General features: G+C 40.9%; 1 protein-coding gene across 2 annotated transcripts in view; it reads left to right on the forward strand.

The window, feature by feature from the left end:
* Positions 1–22,641, forward strand: part of LOC142143668 (glypican-5-like) — a 191,828-nt gene that overhangs the window by 141,951 nt on the left and 27,236 nt on the right. For both annotated transcript variants that reach the window (XM_075201692.1, XM_075201693.1), the window contains one exon: positions 12,206–12,350. In XM_075201692.1, the coding sequence (XP_075057793.1) occupies positions 12,206–12,350 (145 nt within the window). The remainder of the gene's footprint in view (positions 1–12,205; positions 12,351–22,641) is intronic.

Here is a 22,641-nt window from a genome sequence, read left to right on the forward strand (position 1 = left end):
CAAGTATGCACTACTTTTTGTAGGGCAGATGGGCACTTCTAAGTGTGTGTAAAAAAAGGAATTCATTATTTCAGATGAGTCCTAAGGTTAAATCGTAGACTGAGCCATACATGATGGAGGAGGTGGGTTTAAACCTAATTAGTTACTGTTATTATGGAATAGTACAGGGTATATTGTCTATTAATTGAAGGCAGACAGGAGCATTACGGAAACTGGAGGAGACAGATTTCTCATATTTAGGAGAAAACTATGTAATGTGAACAATTGTAATGTAAGTATTCCCAGTTCAATACGTTAATATGTATCAATTCAGAAGAGGGGAAATGAAGATTACCATTGAGACCCCAATAGTAAAGCAGGTGTGCCGATTTTCCTGGTTGGAGCTGTCTGGGGTCTCTTTGTTGAACAGATGTTGCTGGATCAGCACTAACAATCCATTGTTTAACATCTGGTGAATTTATCACTGTTGCTGCTCACATAGTAGGAAACATTATATTACATTCTTTGTTTGTCAACCTAGAAATTACAGGAGGTATTACACACAGATACCTTTGTTCTTTTCTATCACCGAGTGATTGACCATTCTTATACTGTCATTATTTATGTATTCTTAGAATCCGCCATTGATGTAGACTTCTAATCCCACTCTGTATTTGGTCCTAGAATTCGTCTCAAAGGAAACACCATTTTTGTGCAAGGCAGGATAAGGTTTTAATAATGATACAAGCTTCCAACTAATCGCATGATGTCAACAAAATATTCTGTGAAAGGTCAAATAGAGCAAACACTAGGGAACAATATTTTATATACCTATAAAAAAGTTGTTTGCTACAATAAACATTCCAAATGTCCATCTTTTATAAGTAAATCAGGATTATTCTAGACACACTATTGAGTCAAGGATAGATGTATTTATGGTTTCAGTGGTTCTTAGCTTCAACAGAAATACATTTATCATGGAGAGGAAGGTATCAGTGTATCCAGTTTAAGACTCTAGTCTACTGCACTCTCCATTAGCTCTGCACACACTTTACGTTCAGTCCAGCTTAGTGGTGAGGGAGCAGCAAATTAACTATTTGCTGAGCAGGAAAAGAGCAGAGACTGCTACTGTAAGCTGAAGCTGCAACCAGTGAGTACAGAGGTGGCATAAAGCCTTTTCTGACATCTTCCTGACGACCTTAGTGGTACGGTACCAGGAGTGAATTAAGTGTTGCTGTCATCAGGGATGATCCATACAGGAGAAGTGTATTCATGTTATAGTTAAATGTTTCTTTGTGCTGCTCATAAAGATTCAGCCTGTGAAGAACAATTGCATCCTCTGTCCCAAGGAAAAATAATTTATTATATGTCAAATAAGTGAACAAATACTAGGGCAAATGAACACATATATGGGATAGTGCTAATCATATAGCCTTTTGTAATCTACAGCAGATTGTAGGTTATTTCATAACACACAAACATGTGTTCTTAATGCATTTTAACAATATGATCTAAGATGATGAAATCTAATAAGTGCTCTTTTAATGTCCTCTTCATCTATGTCTGTTTGATTAAATGGGCCAAAAGGCTTTTGCCCAGGAGCCTCCAGGACAGGGAGTCTCTGTATCTCATGGGCCCATGTCTACTGCACACTCTGCACCTGGTTGATATACTAGCAGTAACAACATTACACTGCCTTCTATTGGATTCTGCATTTAAGGCCTCCAGTACCCTAGAAAGACAGATGTCTAATTTCCCTCAACTCTACATCCAACTTAGCTCCATCTTTTTCCCTACCTCATAATGTTGAAATATATTAGAATCAAACTGTCTGTTTCCCCTTTACCACCAAAGTTTTGACTAAATGTAATTTTGCCTACTGGGTATGATGGATTCCCAGAACAGTGAACATTGTTCTGCATAGTGCTGGACGACACCATAGGACCACAGGAGGGGTAAATTATTCACTTGGGTTTCCACCAAGGAGCTGAGGTCTGATTTTATCAACAACAGAGATTGGGGAGAGGGAGAATGTCTGCATTATAAACCCACCAGAAATCCGGGGTCTGGTTTGTAAAGTTAATGGGACCCCTTTTTCTTCTGCATGCTGCAGTTTGGCAGAGAAGCACATTTCAAGGAGCACGCTAAGCAATGTAAATCTCTCCACACACCAAAAAATGGCCACTGGCAGTTAAGAGTAATTCCCCATGTCCCCCACAATGCTACTTCAAGTAAAAAATATATATATTAATAATGCCCCCTTCCAAATTCCTCAACTAGCCCCAGCACCAGGCAGCCTGGGCTGGCTCTCACTACAACAGGGAGACGACAAGCATGGGGTCACACTGCCATAGTGAAAACCAGACCCACACAGCAGAATCATACGCAAGACTTCTAGAAGTGGATTTCCAAATTATTGCTTTCAGAACAAACCACAATAAAACTTGCCACAATAAGCCTGCAACAAACGCTTTTTGTGAAAATGAGTCATATTGTTTTACTGTACATAATACGTACAATTGTGTCAGCCTAGAATCATACAGGGTGACTCCAGGATGACTGGAAGAAACCATGCAGCATTACTTTGCACACTGACTCAGCTCATGTACCAGCATGCCATAACAACCACGATGGCTTGCTGGAACATCTAGTTCTATATCAGCTGGAGTGTCCTAGGGGTGAGCTGAGTCATGTGATCGATTAAGGATAAGATAAGATTATCAGTTAATATTAGGGTAACAATATTAGAAGTATTGAGATAAATACTGGCTATAGGGGATAATCGTGTTAACTTGGATTCGTTGCATTTACTGCTAGTTGATACTAAAACCCTTTTTTTTAATTTATTCAATGCCAGCCCTTTGAAATCTGGACTGACGCTTTTGTTGGAGGGTGGTGGTTCTTCTGTTCTAAGCCAAATCGTTGTGGCCATCTCTAATATTTGGACCACATTTGGAGCCTCCATTATGAACTGCTCAACATATGGTTTTCTGGATATCAGAAACCACTACCAAAATAGGGTTGTTACCCTAGCACAACGGGGCTGGGATGTGCTAGAGAACAGTCATGACTTTCGAAATGTCCAGCTCCAGCTGTTCAAAGCCAAGGGGCTAGATTTACTAAGCTGCGGGTTTGAAAAAGTGGGGATGTTGCCTATAGCAACCAATCAGATTCTAGCTATCATTTTGTAGAAGGTACTAAATAAATGAACGCTAGAATCTGATTGGTTGCTATTGGCAACATCCCCACTTTTTCAAACCCGCAGCTTAGTAAATATACCCCAAGGTGTTTTGCAGTTCGTATCAAGTGCGCTTTGTAAATCCAAGGTTTTTCTTTCTTTAACTTTTGTGCTGGCTGCAGTGGATATCTGATCATCATATGCAATCCTCTTAACATGGAAAATAAACTGTATTTACTTGTTTGATAATTGTGAAAACAAGGGAGGATTTTCTAGGAAGGGAGAGGATTCTAAAATGATTTTATAAATATCTTTGATGGAATTACTATACATTTTTGCTCCATATTTTATTTTTAAAAAAAAGTCTTTATTTAAGATTAAACAAGATGTCATGTATTAGTCCTTAAAGTCATTTTGTGCAATGTTTTCTTAAATAGAGTTTTTATTCTTCTATTAGAGACTTTTTTGTGGAACTCACTTAACAACGCCCACTTTTTTTACTTATTAATATAAGGAGGCGGATGTAGAGGAGAAATGGGGGTATAATGTCATAGAATAATGGCTACAATGAATGACAATCCTAAAGACAAGTTAAGTCAAATGTTCCATCCTTCCTTAATAGTAGAATATCCCCTCCCTCTGTTCTAGGACCCTGGTAACAGGGTCTTCTGAGAAAACTGTATCTATCAAAAACTATTGTTAATTTGAAAGCACTGCAGAATATGCTGGTTCTATATATAGGTTAATAAATAAATAATATGTAAATGTAAATGCAAACATGTGACAGTGGGTCAGGTCATCGGAGAGCAAAACATCTAGGGATAGGAAGGGGTTAAGTGAAGTGTATACAGTGGGCAATATAAAGATCACACATTGGGTATTATTTTGGGTTCATACTTTCCTCTATGGGTTAAAGCTAAAGGAAGTGCTGGAAACACAGAGGGATTAGGAAGATGGTTTATTTTTCTGCACTGATGGTTTAAGCAGTCCAATAAACAAACACAATCAATTTACATATTCACTATGACACATTTTACAGCGTACAAAAAAAATATGCTCTGTGTTGAATTTGTATGGATCGGTTACCTTTAAACTCCAAAATGCATAGTAATTGAGCGATTAAATTAACAAACTGTACTGCAGGAGTAATATATCAAGAACAGCAATCTACAGTTCAACCTCAGCAGTTTTACAGGCCAAAAGCTGCTAGACAGATCCAAACAGTGAGCAAGATCTGACAGCCTTGCCCTGACATAAATACCGCAATGAGGAAGGAAAGAATGGATGCCAGTGACAACAAGGTCTGGGGTTTCAATGTATCTCCTGTCTAGATAATGTCAGCTCTTCATCTCGGCTTCTTTTGTTCATGTGTGTGGTGTTGGAGTAGAGCTGTCAGATTGTTAAATCTGATGCAGTTGATCTTGAGGTGAAATGATCCTTGGTAGCTGGATATTGAGACACAAATAATTATTCCAAGAGCTTGGTAGAGAATTAACATTCATTGGAGCGAGACAACAGCACTTCCTCTTGCAGATGAAAAGGTAATTGTTGCACTGGTGCTGAGCGGCTGGCTTGGCCTTGTGTTCACTGGTAATTTAGGGAAGGTTACAGGTTATAGAACACAAGGAGATACACCGCTTGTCGGAATGGTGCCCTTCAAGAGCTGGTGGACTGAGACGGCTTGGAAATCTTCTTTTACATGAGAACAGCCTTCGAGCTACAATCATCGTGAGTCTCCAACACGCAGATTAGTCTATTAGAAGAAAACTGACCTTTAAGAGTAAAATATTTTTTATAGGGCTTTTACACTTGCAAAAATATAGAAAAAGTGATAGTGTCCTAATGGGGAGAAATATGGCAGAAACCATGCAAGAAAGAGCAAAGGTTCTACCCTTCAAATGCCTGTACAAGATATATCCAGAGCTCTGTACTATGGGTTTCATTAATCAGTTGTGGTCTGAGACACTCCAGCTCTGCAGGGAACTCGTGGCCGACTCTCACACACTGAGAACACTGGCAGTTTCAGTGCCGGCCTATCCTGCTTCTGAAATTGTACACTCAATTCAAGGACATTACCAACATGTTATCTCTGAGGATTAGCACGTTTAGCAGTTTTCTCTATATGACTAGACTGGGCCAAGGTCTTGGATATGTGATCCTCGCTTTCTAAGCCTTCACACTGCAGCATTTTCTTTAGTATGACAAAACATTGACGGATTTCATATATCGAGCCCCATCATGTTTCCACATACAGGGGTCTATTTAACAAACTGCAATAGCCAAAATGAATTAGAAAGTCTATCGTAGGACTTCACTTAATTTATGAAGGGGTTAACACAGAAAAAATATGAGATTTCTCCTGCATTAAACTTCTTTTCATTTGTTAACGCAGTCCCCATAGAACTCCAGAGGGACTGCCATGCTAGGGATTTATAGAGCAGTGAAAAGCATTGCATTTCTCTGCAAACTAACTCCAGCTCTGACTGGTGTTATCCTAACTGTTCCTATGGGGTCCAGTGAAGCTGGAATGACTTTGCTTGATCCCCCACCGAGTCAACATACAGCATAGCACCGGCATAGTAAATAGCAGCGGTACTGCATTATGTATCACTGCGATTTGCAGCAATACATCATGACTGTTACCCCTGAACATTAATAAAAAGACCTCACAGTTTTTTGCTACTTTAAGAGAGCAAAGAACAAAGCAACAAAGACTTGTAATAGCATAGTGTATCCATTTCAGATTAAAGGACACACATATGTTCTGCCAAACTAACATCAGTAAAAGAAAATGGGCAAATAAGAGGATCCAGTCTAACCTGCAAGAAAAAACAAAACAAAAAATGTGCATTGCAAGCGGGTCTTGTATTTACCATATAAGAAACATACAGAACTATATTTACCACAAAAGCCTAAGGCAGATGTAGACCTAGGACAATATTGTTCAGGGAAACGTAACATGCAGCAATTTCTAAGCACTCTTGTGGGACAGGGAAAGACCGTTCCCCACCACTTCCTTGTGTCAGCATGGAGTGATTGGATTGCTATGCACAGTAGCACTTTATTTTCTGGTTGGAAAAACACGAGCATTCAAAGTGCCTGTGTGACACCACCCTAACCCTCTTTTGTTTGCATTCAGTAAGAAATTAACACCTTTTGCTTCACATATAGGAGTCTATTTACTAAGGGTGCTCAGTACGCTGTAAACATTATGTATCGCAGTGTAATGATGCAATACATAATATTGTATTGCAGTAATTACTCTGCCGGGGCTGTTCTGGGAGCCAAGATGAAGACCCCTACCATACTACAAATAGATTTACTCTTCACCGGCAGCCTACCGCTGCTGGCAAATGCTACAAGTGAAATGCTGGATTTAAATCCACCATGCACATAGGGATATGACCCAGCAAGGGTCAATGCGCAATGGAACTGGAAAATAGATTTAAAACATTAAAAAATAAATAAATACTTCAGCAGTATTCACCATTAAAAAATGCTTTATTTAAATAATAAAGCATTACTTTATCTGTTCTCCTTTGTTTTCACCATCCTGAGATTGCGATAAATGAACAAGCAATGCAGTGGAATATGTACCATTATGATGTAACCTTGCGATACTTGTTAAATAGCCTTCTGCTCTGCGAGTCTTATGGGGAGCAGTTGCTTTTACCGGCAGGGACTCCTTGATGTATAGGTTGAAGTCCTATTGCTGGCAAAACCATCTGTGTTTGCCAACATTATGATAAATATATCCCTTAATCTGGTCCCTATACTTTTAATGCAGTGGACTTTGCACCTTTCACCTTCTGTTTTTGCAGAATACTGCATTTCTAAGCTTAGTTTGTCCAATGTAATAGCCCATGAATAATTTCACCGTTATGAAATCTCAGGATGGCAATGGCAGAAGAAAATCATTTAAAAAATGCTTTATTCTTTACATACAGTATTCTTTTCATGTATAAAGATTATTACTTTTTCAAAATATTTTTCTTCTATTTGAAACATTTTTCTAGTACCAAGTGGAACTGAAACCTCAAGCATAGGCTCCTTGCATGCACGTGAAACCTCAAGCATAGGCTCCTTGCATGCACGTGAAACCTCAAGCATAGGCTCCTTGCATGCACGTGAAACCTCAAGCATGGGCTCCTTGCATGCACGTGAAACCTCAAGCATAGGCTACTTGCATGCACGTGAAACCTCAAGCATAGGCTCCTTGCATGCACGTGAAACATCACGCATAGGCTCCTTGCATGCACGTGAAACCTCAAGCATAGGCTCCTTGCATGCACGTGAAACCTCAAGCATAGGCTCCTTGCATGCACGTGAAACCTCAAGCATAGGCTCCTTGCATGCACGCGAAACCTCAAGCATAGGCTCCTTGCATGCACGCGAAACCTCAAGCATAGGCTCCTTGCATGCACGTGAAACCTCAAGCATAGGCTCCTTGCATGCATGTGAAACCTCAAGCATGGGCTCCTTGCATGCACGTGAAACCTCAAGCATAGGCTACTTGCATGCATGTGAAACTTCAAGCATAGGCTCCTTGCATGCACGTGAAACATCACGCATAGGCTACTTGCATGCACGTGAAACCTCAAGCATAGGCTCCTTGCATGCACGTGAAACCTCAAGCATAGGCTACTTACATGCACGTGAAACCTCAAGCATAGGCTCCTTGCATGCACGTGAAACCTCAAGCATAGGCTCCTTGCATGCACGTGAAACCTCAAGCATGGGCTCCTTGCATGCATGTGAAACCTCAAGCATAGGCTGCTTGCATGCACGTGAAACCTCAAGCATAGGCTCCTTGCATGCACGTGAAACCTCAAGCATAGGCTCCTTGCATGCATGTGAAACCTCAAGCATGGGTTCCTTGCATGCACGTGAAACCTCAAGCATAGGCTCCTTGCATGCACGTGAAACCTCAAGCATAGGCTCCTTGCATGCACGTGAAACCTCAAGCATCGGCTCCTTGCATGCACGTGAAACCTCAAGCATAGGCTCCTTGCATGCACGTGAAACCTCAAGCATAGGCTCCTTGCATGCACGTGAAACCTCAAGCATAGGCTCCTTGCATGCACGTGAAACCTCAAGCATAGGCTCCTTGCATGCATGTGAAACCTCAAGCATGTGCTCCTTGCATGCACGTGAAACCTCAAGCATAGGCTACTTGCATGCACGTGAAACCTCAAGCATAGGCTCCTTGCATGCACGTGAAACATCACGGATAGGCTCCTTGCATGCACGTGAAACCTCAAGCATAGGCTCCTTGCATGCACGTGAAACCTCAAGCATAGGCTCCTTGCATGCACGTGAAACCTCAAGCATAGGCTCCTTGCATGCACGTGAAACCTCAAGCATAGGGTCCTTGCATGCACGCGAAACCTCAAGCATAGGCTCCTTGCATGCACGTGAAACCTCAAGCATAGGCTCCTTGCATGCATGTGAAACCTCAAGCATAGGCTACTTGCATGCACGTGAAACCTCAAGCATAGGCTCCTTGCATGCACGTGAAACCTCAAGCATAGGCTCCTTGCATGCATGTGAAACCTCAAGCATGGGCTCCTTGCATGCACGTGAAACCTCAAGCATAGGCTACTTGCATGCACGTGAAACCTCAAGCATAGGCTCCTTGCATGCACGTGAAACATCACGCATAGGCTACTTGCATGCACGTGAAACCTCAAGCATAGGCTCCTTGCATGCACGTGAAACCTCAAGCATAGGCTACTTGCATGCACGTGAAACCTCAAGCATAGGGTCCTTGCATGCACGTGAAACCTCAAGCATAGGCTCCTTACATGTACGTGAAACCTCAAGCATAGGCTCCTTGCATGCACCGCTTGTTAATAAATAGGCCACATAATGGATAACATGCTCAGAACCCAACAAGAATAATAAACTGTCACTTACAAGGAAATAAGGTCCATGAGTGGACCGGATGGCTTGTGAGATCCAGATGTATTGTAAAAAAAAACAGCAGTTCATAACAAATTGCAGGGCAATAACTAGTTCCAAGAGGAGGCTTTTATTGTAACAAACATAAAGATAACAATCTATTTTAGGTTAGTTGTTTTATATAGTGTATAAACAAGGGTTCAAATATCCACAGGGTCCTATTGTTTTCTTTTGTGTAGATATCTTATCTCAGACTGTAGTTCCCCATTTCTCCATGACCTAAAGTCCTACCCCATCATCGTCCATTATGATCAGATAACCTAGTTTAACTACTCATTAATAATGGCAAAGCACTCATCAATGCTTGGCCATTTTCAAGGTCCACTTTACAGTTTTTACTAATGTGATATTTCAGGTTTTATGATCCCTTATTGATATTATGTTGCTTTTTATGTACTTAATTGTGGTTCTTCTGTATGATTATTTTCATGGACAATCCCTTCACATCTCTAAACACTGGAAGTGTACCTATAAATTACAGACTATTGCCTACTATTCCAAAGCTTTACTGATTGGGCCACAGCAAATAAAAACAAAAAGCCCCTGACTCAATCTATTTGACATAAAAGTGTATAGCCCATCACATAACAGGAATGCACACACTGGGTTCATTCATTTATTAGAAGTCACATTTTGCTGTAGCAGGTGCAACATTCACGGGAGAGTGACGGCCCCATGTCACTCAAGCATGTTCTCGAGTCTCACCTTTTATGGTTTTATCTGCTGGTGACTAAGTTGTTATAGAACATTTTGTATTATGATGAAGGGTAATTGTTTTAATGAGTAGTGTATGTGGCCTCCTCTTACTGACCAACCGTGGGATGGGTTCAGATGACAGAAGCTGTATTGGGTATTGTTTGAACATAATAATGCACTGTTACTTTCATACACAGCTCTCTCCCTTGTGCTGTGTTATCTAACCAATGACTAATCTCCCTAAGTATTGGTCCTGTTCAAGGCACTGGTCATGTGATGGGAAATCTATTGCATACATCAATGTAATGGACATTTAATTGTAGGTTAATCATAGCTTCAGGCTACAGTGAAGGAAACCTACAATTTAATCATATGGAAACTACAGCTATGCGATTATATTAATATATAAGATGATTTCTTAATGGCGTGGATACAGTATATCTATTTAATTCACCCATCTGACAAAAATAAAATCAGAGCTTCTCCACCTTATGCAGAGCAATAAACTAGCATAAATTAAATTTTTTAAATATGCATTTCAAAGCAAATGTCACAATAATATTGTGGTTATGCAAAAATCAGGAAGTGCCTTGTCTCCCGTCATCCATTATACAGAGTGCAGACTAAGCCATATTAATGTCAAATCACAATCCAGCACCAGAAAAAATGGTTATGTCAAAATGCAAATATGTATACTGTATTTTAAAACACGATTCATCCCAACATAATGAGTGAACGTTCACTGAGAACACTTCGATTGCACATGATATGTTCTTGTATAGCACATTAGTGCAACTATTGCAGGCGTTATTGTAAAACGCTATGGAATTTGCTAAATGCTGATGATGATGATCAGAAAGAGTTTACACAATGAATGAATTCCATGGGGCCTCATTATTATTGAGAGCCCCATTGTGGAGATAATTTTCAGTAAGTTATTGCCATCAATTATGGAAACTATACTGGCCCACTGCAATAGGGGGTTAAGTTACAAAAGTGTGCATGCGTCAGTTAACCTGCACAAACAGTTATAGACATTAAAGATTAAATTTAGAAGTGGCGTTACGGAATATGTAAGTGAATGGCATTTGATCGCTTTGTCTGTGTAATAAGATGTCCATTAAGTTTGGAAGTGGGGTTGGCTTGCCTCTTGTCCAATTGACAATGACTCTATTGTCCTTACGTTGATTCTCAATGGTGGCACATTCGCTTTTGTGCCAACAGGGATGGGGGGCACCTTGCTTCACCAGTGGTCACATTTTCTATACTTTACAGCGACTGGGAAGTGTCAGAACTTTTGTGTTGGTTATTCCTTTGCTCACAAGCCAAAGTAATGATCTGTGTGTTAAGACTAATATGATATGATATTACTCTTGAAGACATGACATTTTAAAGTATCTATAAAGAAGGACAGTGCAGAAGGAAAACTTAATGATAATTATTTAGGAGTCTATTTAGGTTTATTAAAACACAGTGGTGACAATCACTATTTGCAGCGATGGATAATGAAACACTGCTGTAATTTACCTGGCCCCTGGTCACCCCTCCACCGCTCCTCCACAAACTCTTTTACCTGTTTACCTGCAGTCAATCACTGCCGGTGAATGGAGAAAATGCTACGCGCATGCGCTTAATACTTCCACGGGTGAGGGATCCAGCGAAGCAGGAGAGGTCCCATTTAAAATAACAGGTAACGCTATCTTGAGATGAGAGAGGAGACGCTTAATAATTTGGAGAACTTTGCAGCCCACATATTGATATATGCGATGGTCAAGTTGAAAAGAGAATAGTGATGAAAAAATAGCAGCCAGGAAACAATTAAAGCTTATGACCTTGCTTCTATAATTTGTCTGGTTTATAAGGAGAAGGTTATTCCGGCCCATGGAGAACCTCAAAACTCTAATAAAATAAAATCAATGGAAACAAAGGGGAGATAATAGTATACTGTGGGATTCATATATCTCTTTTGAATAATGAAAAGCACTCACACAGTGCTGGTGATATACTCTTTGGACGATATTGCATGGATGTTCATCAGTGGCTGTTAGATGGAGTAGAACTGGATACAGCGTCAGGTATCTGTCCGCCTTATCCTCCAAGTTTTTCTCCTCTTCAGTTGGTTATTTGTGATAACACAGTGTAGACTATTAATGGTCTGTCCCCCCCAACCCCCTCTTTGGAACACAAGATTTTTCTCCTCATATTCCAAAATTCTACATGGCTGATGGGACAGGTTAGAATCAAGGTATTTGCAGTATGATACTATAATTGTAGCCTGTCAATGTAAGGAGATATATGATCATGTCTGTGATTGTTGCAGGTACTTGATAAAATATCATCTAATGTTGCTATTATGATTACACATGTCATATTCCTTTCATATGTCTTTAGATGGGGAGTGAGAAAAGGATCAAAGCGGAGCGGTGGCGAATCATAGAGGGCAGCGGAGGAGGTGGCAGATCGGAAGGAGAGGAGCTCAGCGGTGACTGTGACGATGAGGATGGTTGTCAAGGGTCCGGCGACAATGTAGACCTAGGTAAATAACCATCACGTTTATATTATATTCTTGGAATAGGTCATTTCTTTACACATTAGGTGGGTGATTTATGTGGTGACAGACATTGTTTTTTTGAGATTATGAGCAATAAACAAAGCAAAGGAAAATACAACATACTTTATATTTCTCAGTTAATACAGCAGGTTACTTTTTATAAAAAGACATAATACAGAGGCCCTAAAAAAGGTGCAGATGTGAGAATAAGCGATGGGATTGATGCACCTGGCTGCAGGTGTCGGATCATGCCTCGCCCAAGGCAAATGTGCTCCATCTTTATATTTTGTACTTTTCTAAATCAACGCAAACTCATTACAACACCAAGAAGGGCACGACATTGGCGTAGTACCTAGGTGTGCACCATTAATAGGGACCAGGTATACTCAAGTTGTTAGATTCAGTGCATAATCGCATGTGTTCAGACCCAGATATAAGGAATGGTGCGTCCCTCCTCTCTTTCACCCACTTATTCTATGAGACCCCCTTCATCATCACCGTTGCGTCAGACTTACATGGCTTCAACCCCAATGCTTACTGTCCATGACATATTTTTCCATTAAAAGAAGATGATGTTTAAAAGTAATTATGTAGTGGTTCTTCATTACACCACAACCTTGTCTAGTTTAGGTATATAAAAGTGTATAACTGCCAAAATTGCAAATTACACTATTAGGGCAATTTAGGCTCCACCTACAGTCCAACAAAATCATCCCCCCGATCCTCTCTTGTCAAGGCACGTTCTGCACATGCTGGTGTGTACATTGGGAAAACTCTATTTAGAAAAGTGCTCTTGGACAACCTATAGACCAGTCTTCTGCAGTTTTCGCTGGAAGAATAAGTAACCACATGTATATGCGCCATTCAAGTGCCTTTGGTCATTTATAAACGTTGAGGGATATGTAACAGCTGCAGGTGTTGCTTTGTGTTGTACATGGTGGAATTATGTATACCTGTCTCTCCAGCTCATGTCTTCAGGACAGCTCATGACAGGGAGTTATCTTGCACACAAAGGGGTAAATGTATCATGGTCCGGTTTTTTCAAGTCGCGGGAAATCGGCGAGTTTACAGCTAAAATTGAAAGCGGTGCAGGCTTGTAAAGGCAAACTTGCCTTTACAAGCCAGCGCCGCTTTAAATTTTAGCTGTAAACTCGCTGATTTCCCGCGACTTGAAAAAACTGGACCATTATACATTTACCCCTTTAAGGGTCACTCACAAACCACAAAATACACTGCAGAGCAAACACTCCACTCTTTTCTGATGTCACAAGATCTTGTCCGCCCAGCTTTGCAGTTAAGATCGTTGCTTGCGGCCCAAGATGACAATATGACAGTATCTGAGTATCAAAAGATTGCACAGATCTATAGGAGGAGATAGACGGGCTGAGAGCTTTCCTTCATAAGTGCAGATTAACGAAAATAAGTGGTGGACAGGGCTTATTTACTTGGAAGTTCCCTGCTTTATAGGAGGGTGAACAGCCTTTTCCTCCATGTAAAGATCCTATCGCTATACTTATAATAGGATGCACTTTGCATCTTCCATTTGCACTTCTGCAGTAAAGTGTATATTTAGACATACTTCCAACAATGTAGGAAAAATATTTTTAAAAAAGTGACACATAATAAAGATAGACCTGATGTCCCCTCATCCTCATGATTAATTTAAGTCATAGATAAGCTAATATAATATAAAATATTTTAGGAGAGCAAGGAAACTTTTATAATAAGTGAAGTTGGATTTTTACTGGTTTCCACCATGTACATTTTTCAATTCAGCCACCAACTAAAACTAGGTGCAGACTGCTTTTACAGGGTTATATCCAAAGACTATGAAGAAGGCGTGCACCTTCCAATACGCTAAGGTTCGTATTGACCATTACAGTTTATTCCTATGTTCTTGGAGGAATAAAAGACACTTGATACAAGGGTTGTTGTAGCTAACCTTGGCTAGGCTAATGATAGCCACCGCATGTAACCTCACACTGTATAACATAATTTGAGGTGTGGCGAGTTTCGAGTCAGACCTAATCGGGAAATTTTGTTTAAAACAAAAACTACAATGGTGAGCACAGAGCCATTTCTGTCCCAGACCACGTGAGACTGTCTATTTTGCTGTTGCACACATAACTTTTTTATATTTTTGGGCTGCTTTATGGGGTCCTCCCTCCTTTCATACAGCAGTGGCGTAATGCCCAATAGTAAAATTGTGTGTGTGTTAAGGGGGCAGTAGCGGTGCCAGTCCATCTGCTTCTAAGCCCTCTGCTCTTCAGAGCATTCTGAGCATAGCTAGGGGCCGGAGCATGCACAGTGAAGCCTTGTTGCGGCTTTCAGTTCTAGAATTAAAAGAAAAAACCATCGCTGGGCCCCTATATCCTTTATGCCCTATAGCCATCATCCCCCAGCAATGGTGGTAGTTGATGCCTAGCCCTATACCCTTCTCCACCAGCTCTCCTCATACTGAGTGATTTGGAATTTACTCGCTATCATCTATAATATAAAAATCTTTAATATTTCAAATTAATTTGTAACATTATTTATCTTCACTGGCTTTATAAATATCCCTTACCCTTTATTTTATCTCTGCCTAAGCAACGTCTACTTCTGTACAGTCTTCTGTATTGATTACAGCACAGAATAGCCACCTAAGTGAAATCAGACAACCATTATTTACAAAATATTGGCAATATCGTAGCTTAGGCATAAGCATTATAATATATGTGACAGTTCAGTGCTTGCAGATAGAGCACTATTATCCCCAACAGATTTATAAGGACATCCAGATGATTATCTTTGAAGCCATTTGTTAGGCTCTATCCCTAGGTGTTAATTAGATTTGTATAGCTCAAGAGGACAAGTAGTGAAATATGGACTGTCATATAATTATACATATTTTCATATTTCAACATACAAATACACCAATAGTTAGCTCAAAAGTTTGTAGTAAGTGTTTATATATTCTCTATGACCAAAGTGTGCGATCATAATTTTTATATCTATCCTAAAATGAGGGTGTGTAAATCCCAGTGATATGGTTCTAGGTTGTTTCCTTCATGATTCTTTCCAGCCTTACTGTAGCAGATATTTTCATTCAAACTGCTGGAAGTAATGGTTGGAGGGACAAGCATTGCCGTCCATGGCTGATAGAATAGGCCCCATTTCCCTAAAAACAAGGTTTTCAGTCACCCGCCTGGGAGGAAGGTAAAGTGTAAACCTTCTCTCCTGCTTCTCTACCTGCTGGTCCCTTAGACATCTACCACATACAGCCTTCTACTGTGCAGGGCCGTCTTTCACCCTGGGCACGCTGGGCAGTTGCCCGGGGGCCCCACGAGAATAGGGGCCCCATAGGCAAGGCCCAATAGAAAAAGAAATCTATTCACCTATGTATCAATGCACAGCTGTACAACATGTTTTTTTAATGTTTAAACACTGATTTTTGTTGCAGTTACCAATAAATATAAACTTAATTTTATTGACAATTTTCATTTTTATTACTGTGTGTGGTTGTGTAGGTAGGGGCCCAAGTGCACTGCTTTGCCCGGGGGCCCATAATCTTGTTAAAATGGCCCTGCTACCGTGGCCTTGTTCATTCCAGTGCTCCACTGCCCAGTGTAAGGTACTACCAGTACACTTCCTGTAAGGGGCGCACCTTCCTTTCCCATGCACGTAAAGAAAGCAAAATAACCGCTGTACTCTGTCAGTCTGGATGTTCACTGATTGTAGGAGGGAGCACAGTGTGACATCAATCATCTGCAGTGAATGTCCCAAAAGGGGGAGGACCTGTGATTATGCTGCATCTCCACATTAATACAGCTTCGAAAATGACCTTGTCATATATTACACCACAAATTAGGTGCACGGATTCACCTGCTTAGCCAACATTGTGCCCCTTCTGGGTGACTTGAAATTGTGTGCATGCAATTCAGTTATTGTGTAAGACTTAGGATCTGTCCTCCTGTCCTCCTGCATCTGCATCTGTTTAATTTCTACATGTATCCACATTCACCAACACCACAATGATTCACAGATTTTTACCAAAATTGCAGCACAAAAAATGTACATTATAATTAACAAACTTTTATTCCTGGCAACTATAAGGTCATCGGGTTTTGCTAATGTGCAGTTCAATAGAATACATGACCGTAGACAGGGAAGCTATCTGCCCATTTGTCCTGCAAATTCATATTATAATGTCACCCATAATAATTGACACAACACCAAGCAGTGGAGAGAATATGCATTTTATTTGTTATCCATCATATACTTAAGAGGAGGGGCGTATTGGGCAACCAAGTACCACTGAATTGCCACTGCTTAAACCATGCCCGCTAACCAAACATCAAAGTCTTGTCTGCCATGCCCATCCAACAAGCCACCTGACCCACTGTCCCGTTGACATACATAAAAAGATTGTAAGCTTGCGAGCAGGGCCTTCTCATCTCTTTGTCTGTGTTACCCAGTTTGTTTATTAGTTTACTATGTTTGGCCCCAATTGTAAAGCGCTACGGAATATGTTGGCGCTATATAAATAAATGATGATGATGATGATGATGATGATGAATAACCCATACCAGGGGATGGGAAACCCTTCAGGACCGCTGCCTGGCCAGTTCCCGGAGTTTCCCCAAAAAATAACAGTTCAGCCAGGGGGCAACCCAAAAGCCCTCTCCCCATAAACGCAACACAGGGTGGGACAAAAATCAACTTGTTAACTTAAAATATGAATATTTCCATTTGTCTATCTCTTTTCTATTGTTATATTTTCCTTCTCTTGTTATGTCACTATAGCCCCAGACATGACGTCATTCACCCCCTCTCTCCCTTTCCTTTTCCTTAACCTGCCTTTATTGGGCTTCTAAAGTCGCATATACTTCACCTGTTCCCCCTACAGGGGAAATCTCGTTGTTCCTCCTCCTGAACCAACAAGACTTCTCTTTTACGCAGACTGGTAGTGGACCTGTTTAAGGCTCCCTGCTGCTGTTATGACCTTTAAGAAGACTTCTGTTGGATGCTTACAGTGCATCCAGTGAAAATTTCCACATATCATTGTTTTGCCATGGTCCATTTTAGTGGTTCTGCAGTAATAGGTATTAAAACTATGCAATAGATAACTGAAACACAGCACTGTGAAAGGTAAGCACCTTAAAAGACACTACTTTGTCTCAGACCCTTCTTATGGCATGTGTGTTATAATGGAGTCTGTAAAATAAATAAAAGTTGAGTAGGGTTATGAAAATTAAAAAGAAGATTTGGTAATCACAGCACAATTTTTTCAGTTTTAACTTGATTTTCATTCTGTCCCTGTGTGACAGAGATGATTTACAATATATCATGATCTAATGCTGACTTTCATATGTAATGCTTTAAAGTTTCGCACCAAGGCTTTGAACATAAAGGAGGAAATGTGTAAAGCAAGCTGGCTGGTTTGCCGAGCCTGGGCGTCCAGTCCACAAACACAGTGAAGGATGTGTGTACATTGGGAGGGATTTGTGAATCATTCCTTTGTGTGCCTCGAATTGCGCTCTTGTTCATTCATTTATATGATCCATAGACAAGGTCCCCTTGTTTCCTTCTCATTGTTCTTTTATGTAACTACAGAGCCCCTCATTTTGGCCAAGGACCCTTGCTTTCTTCATAAAGAATTAGCCACAATCTATTTGACATGGTTGTCAGGTCACGCTCTCCAGCCCACAAGTTGGCTTTGTTAGGACTTTACTCAATTTTTAGTTAAGGTCTTTTATTACAAACACAAAAAGCATCAAATCTGACTGTGAGTCATTTATGTGGAGGAGAATTTAACTTTCCTCCAACATTTAGCACTGTGCAGTATATATATATTGTCACAAAATGAGGGTACAGACAGCATCTTCTGGGGTAGATGGGGCACTTTTCCACAAAGCAGCCATAAAAAAGGTCACAACAGTTCATTGTTATAGTACAGCTAGCCTCAGCTAGTATTATTGAATAGGAAATACAAAATAAAACAATACTAATCCTGGCCTGTCTGGATCTAACGAATACATCCCTTCACTGTGCTGCTCCATCTAGCCCATCACAGCACTATTCCATCCACCCCTTCACAGCCCTGTTACATCTACCTCTTCACAGCCCTCTTCCAACTATCCCTTCAGAGCCCATCTCCAATCCGCCCTCTTCCATTTACTTCTTCCCAGCTCTGTTCCGTCCACCTCTTCCATCCACATCTTCATAGCCCTGTTCCATACACCTCTTCACAGTCCTGCTCCATTCACATCTTCACAGCCCTGTTCCATCCACCCCTTCACAGCCCCGTTCCATCCATCTTCACTCCGCCCTCTTCCATCTACCTCTTCACAGCTCTGTTCTGTCCATCCCTTCACAGCCCTGTTACATCTACCTCTTCACAGCCCTCTTCCAACTACCCCTTCAGAGCCCTTTCCATCCATCTCCACTCCGCCCTCTTCCATCTACTTTTTCACAGCTCTGTTCCGTCCACCTCTTCCATCCACATCTTCATAGCCCTGTTCCATACACCTCTTCACAGTCCTACTCCATTCACATCTTCACAGCCCTGTTCCATCCATCTTCACTCCGCCCTCTTCCATCTACCTCTTCACAGCTCTGTTCCATCCACCCCTTCACAGCCATGTTCCCTCCACCCCTTCACAGCCCTGTTATATCTTCCTCTTCACAGCCCTCTCCCATCCACCCCTTCACAGCCCTTTCCAACCACCCCTTCACAGTCATGTTCCATCCACCTCTTCACAGCCATGTTCCATCCACCTCTTCACAGCCATGTTCCATCCACCTATTCACAGCCATGTTCCATCCACCCCTTCACAGCCACGTTCTATCCACCTCTTCACAGCCATGTTCCATCCACCCCTTCACAGTCATGTTCCATCCACCTCTTCACAGCCATGTTCCATCCACCCCTTCACAGTCATGTTCCATCCACCTCTTCACAGCCATGTTCCATCCACCCCTTCACAGCCATGTTCTATCCACCCCTTCACAGCCATGTTCAACCCAAGCCTACACAGCCATGTTCTGTCTAACTCTTCATAGCACTTTTTCTTCTGCTCTGTCACATTGCTGTTCCTACCACTACATCACAAAGGATATAGGGCTCTATGTATTAACTTACGAATGTTTGAAGCAGAACACCACCATATGTAATATTAAGTTATTTTACTCTATTTTTAGCTAAAATATTGTTCAGTTTATCTCGGTTTATTCGTTACAGTAATCATGAGCATGAGGGGACATCAGGTATGTCTTTATTATATGAGGAAAGTGTGTGTGTAGAACTTTCTTATTACTTTGCTCAGATCACACCTAGAAATCTGCATCTCGGCAGCAGTGCAACATGGAGGAGCACATGGCTTCCATTAGATGTATAGGACGATCCTGAATACCTCTAGGTCTGAGCTAGTGTAAAACTGAAATCTTTTGCAGCTCTCAGTACAGTCATTTGAAGAATAAAATTGTGCTTCTGCACCTGCTCTGTATGTCGCTAGGAATGTCTTCTATCTCCCCTCTGTCTCTGCACTCTACTGCTTCTCCCCAAACACTGCCATCTAGTTCCACAAACCTATTCACTTTGGTGGACATCTCGACGTTCTTGTTCAAATTGAGGCCCATGGCTGATCCAAAGCCTCTTTTACACGGTGGAGCAGGCATTCCTCACCTCATAAAAGACCTGCAGCAGAGCAGATGGATTCAGAATATAAAGCTCATGTACATGTGCTCTTTTTCTTTTATGAAAATTACCATGTCTAGGATACTAAATAACACACATTACAAAATATCTCAAATATGTCTTTGATGAATATAGCAAAACACAATGCAGGTCAGATAGAGCCTTGATGAGTGACGCGCTGTGAAAGCAAATGCTGTAATAAAATGATGTCCCATCACTGCAGGTGTGGAAACAATAAATAGCTCAGGCACTGAATCGATGAAATTACAGTGATAGATGAGAGCTTAATAAGATAACGTTCATTAGCCGGCTCTCCAGAGTAGCTCTCTGAGCACTTTAGCAGCAGGGCTCTCGACAAGGAGGAGGTCCTCAGCCTGGTGTCACTTTCATTAGCTGCTGTCATCATCTCTCAGAACCTTCCGTTTGCTGGTTGTTAAACTAAACTCTCAACCAGCTGCTCAAGGACCAGCTCTTTGTAGCGATCCTCGTGATCCTGGAGTGTCTATGGAAAAGAACAAACTGCACGTCCGTGCCTTCATTTATAAAACAGAGAAAATGTGGGGGCACGCCAGGGTTTGTTTGTGTGCTAATACATCTATTTATCCAGTGTGCACATACACAGGCACACACCCCTGTTCTGCTTTTCGAAGTCAACACCCTTTACAATTCATTTGGCAGATTGCAGTCCTTCCGAAGAATGTGCATGACATGTGTCACTTGTACATTTTAGTGTTTAATTACAATGGATTATTTGTGCACATAAATACCCGTTCCCATATAAAATGCTCATAGATCTTGCAAAAGACAACTAAAAGTAACAGCACATATGTTTGTGCACAGCCACATTCTGGTTTTGGGCAATCTATACCTAGTTTTGCAGTGTTACAGGCCAACTAGAAATGTGCGATGGAAAGAGTGAAAAATTCACTTCGCAGTCCACTCTATTACCATTTTACCACCACCCCTTCATTAATTTCAACTTTTTAGCTTATCTCTTAAAAGTGCTCAGTTTGGCTTCATTAGTCTCTAAATTAACCATGAGAGTCAGGGAATATCAGGACTGTATATATTACATGTATATATTGTAATAAAATGGAATGGATTGTCGTCCTCTAAGGTGGACGGTTGCACTTCAGCCAGAAAATCACACATATCCAGTGTTTCAGGTTCAATAGCCTCAGCTAGTTTTATTCACCAGCTTGCAAACAGAACAAAAACATAAACAAAATCCTACCCGTCCAGCTACTAGCTAATACAAAGGTATTCCCTCTCTAGAGTGAGGGGCCTACTGTCCCTCACTTAAACCCAACAAATGGAACTCACAGGACAAAGTTATAGTTTCTCTCAGGATCCATCTAACCTCCTCCCCAGACAGTCAGAGAATAATTGAGGCAGAGCTGCAACCTTTTACAGACACCACTCAGGTGCAGCTCCTAATTAGTCTGATGTGAGCCTGCAGACCAGAAGATCTGGGCTGGGCCTTTTGTATGGAGATACCCAACTCTCACTATGCAAAACACCAGGGACCCTTACCAGCCTTTCCTGAAGCTGAGAAACACATTGTGAGAAGCTTTTCCTCAGACACAAACAATCCCCCTGGTGTTTTAATATACAAATGACAGGAATCTAGGACTTAAGTACCTGCCATTCACTCCTTTCCCAGCGCTTCTTTCACAATATATATATATATATATATATATATATATATATATATATATATATATATTGTGACAGGGGCACACATCTATTGATGCACACACAAACACCTTCTTGATTTGTACTTTGCTCTTATTGTCAGGATAGCAAAGTAATTCGTAACATAAAATTGCACACACTTTTTTGTGACTCTATTACTAAAGTAACAGAGACCAACTCCCTAGACACCAGCCACTGTCTGGCATCGGTCACACTGTATAAAAGAAAACGACAGGTTAAATAGTTTACACTCCTCCCGCAACCCTAACTTGATGGACAGATAACAGTCCCACCTTGCCTTTAAAAAGGAGTTCTTCGCAGATGTTCTGTTTGATTGTAAACACATCCTGTCAGCTGACTGCTAGCTGTGGAAAAATATGCTTTTACATCACATCAAAATATGTAAGTTATATCAAACTCTTTACTATTATTTTGTCACACATATGTCCTCCACCTGTGTCTCTTTAACCTAGGTGTACTACTGTACAAATATGTGAGCCTTGGTCTGCGGATTGCCAGCTTAATACCTATCTCCTCTCTTAGAAGGCTGTGGCAAACCACTCTCAATCCACGGACCCATTTAATGTACCGTCAGAATCTGGTCCATTTAATATACCGTCTCTGCTTTTTCAATCTCATTTAAATAATATTGTCCTGTAAATTCAATGTTGCTATATCATGTGGGTACATTTATACATGTATGTAATTTTGCACCCCCATAGACACCGCCTTTTTCACATACAAAATCTTTTAGTACTGCTTAAAGCTAGATTTATTTGTGCAAAGACATGGGCAAATGGCACATGCACTGCATGAAGCACATGTTTTGCTTTTTTGGAAACAAATTATGCTTACCTTGTATTCATCATGCACTCGCCAGGGTCCCCTATGGTTCTAATGGCC

Source organism: Mixophyes fleayi, chromosome 3 (genome assembly GCF_038048845.1).
Source record: "Mixophyes fleayi isolate aMixFle1 chromosome 3, aMixFle1.hap1, whole genome shotgun sequence".
Taxonomy (NCBI): Eukaryota; Metazoa; Chordata; class Amphibia; order Anura; family Limnodynastidae; genus Mixophyes; species Mixophyes fleayi.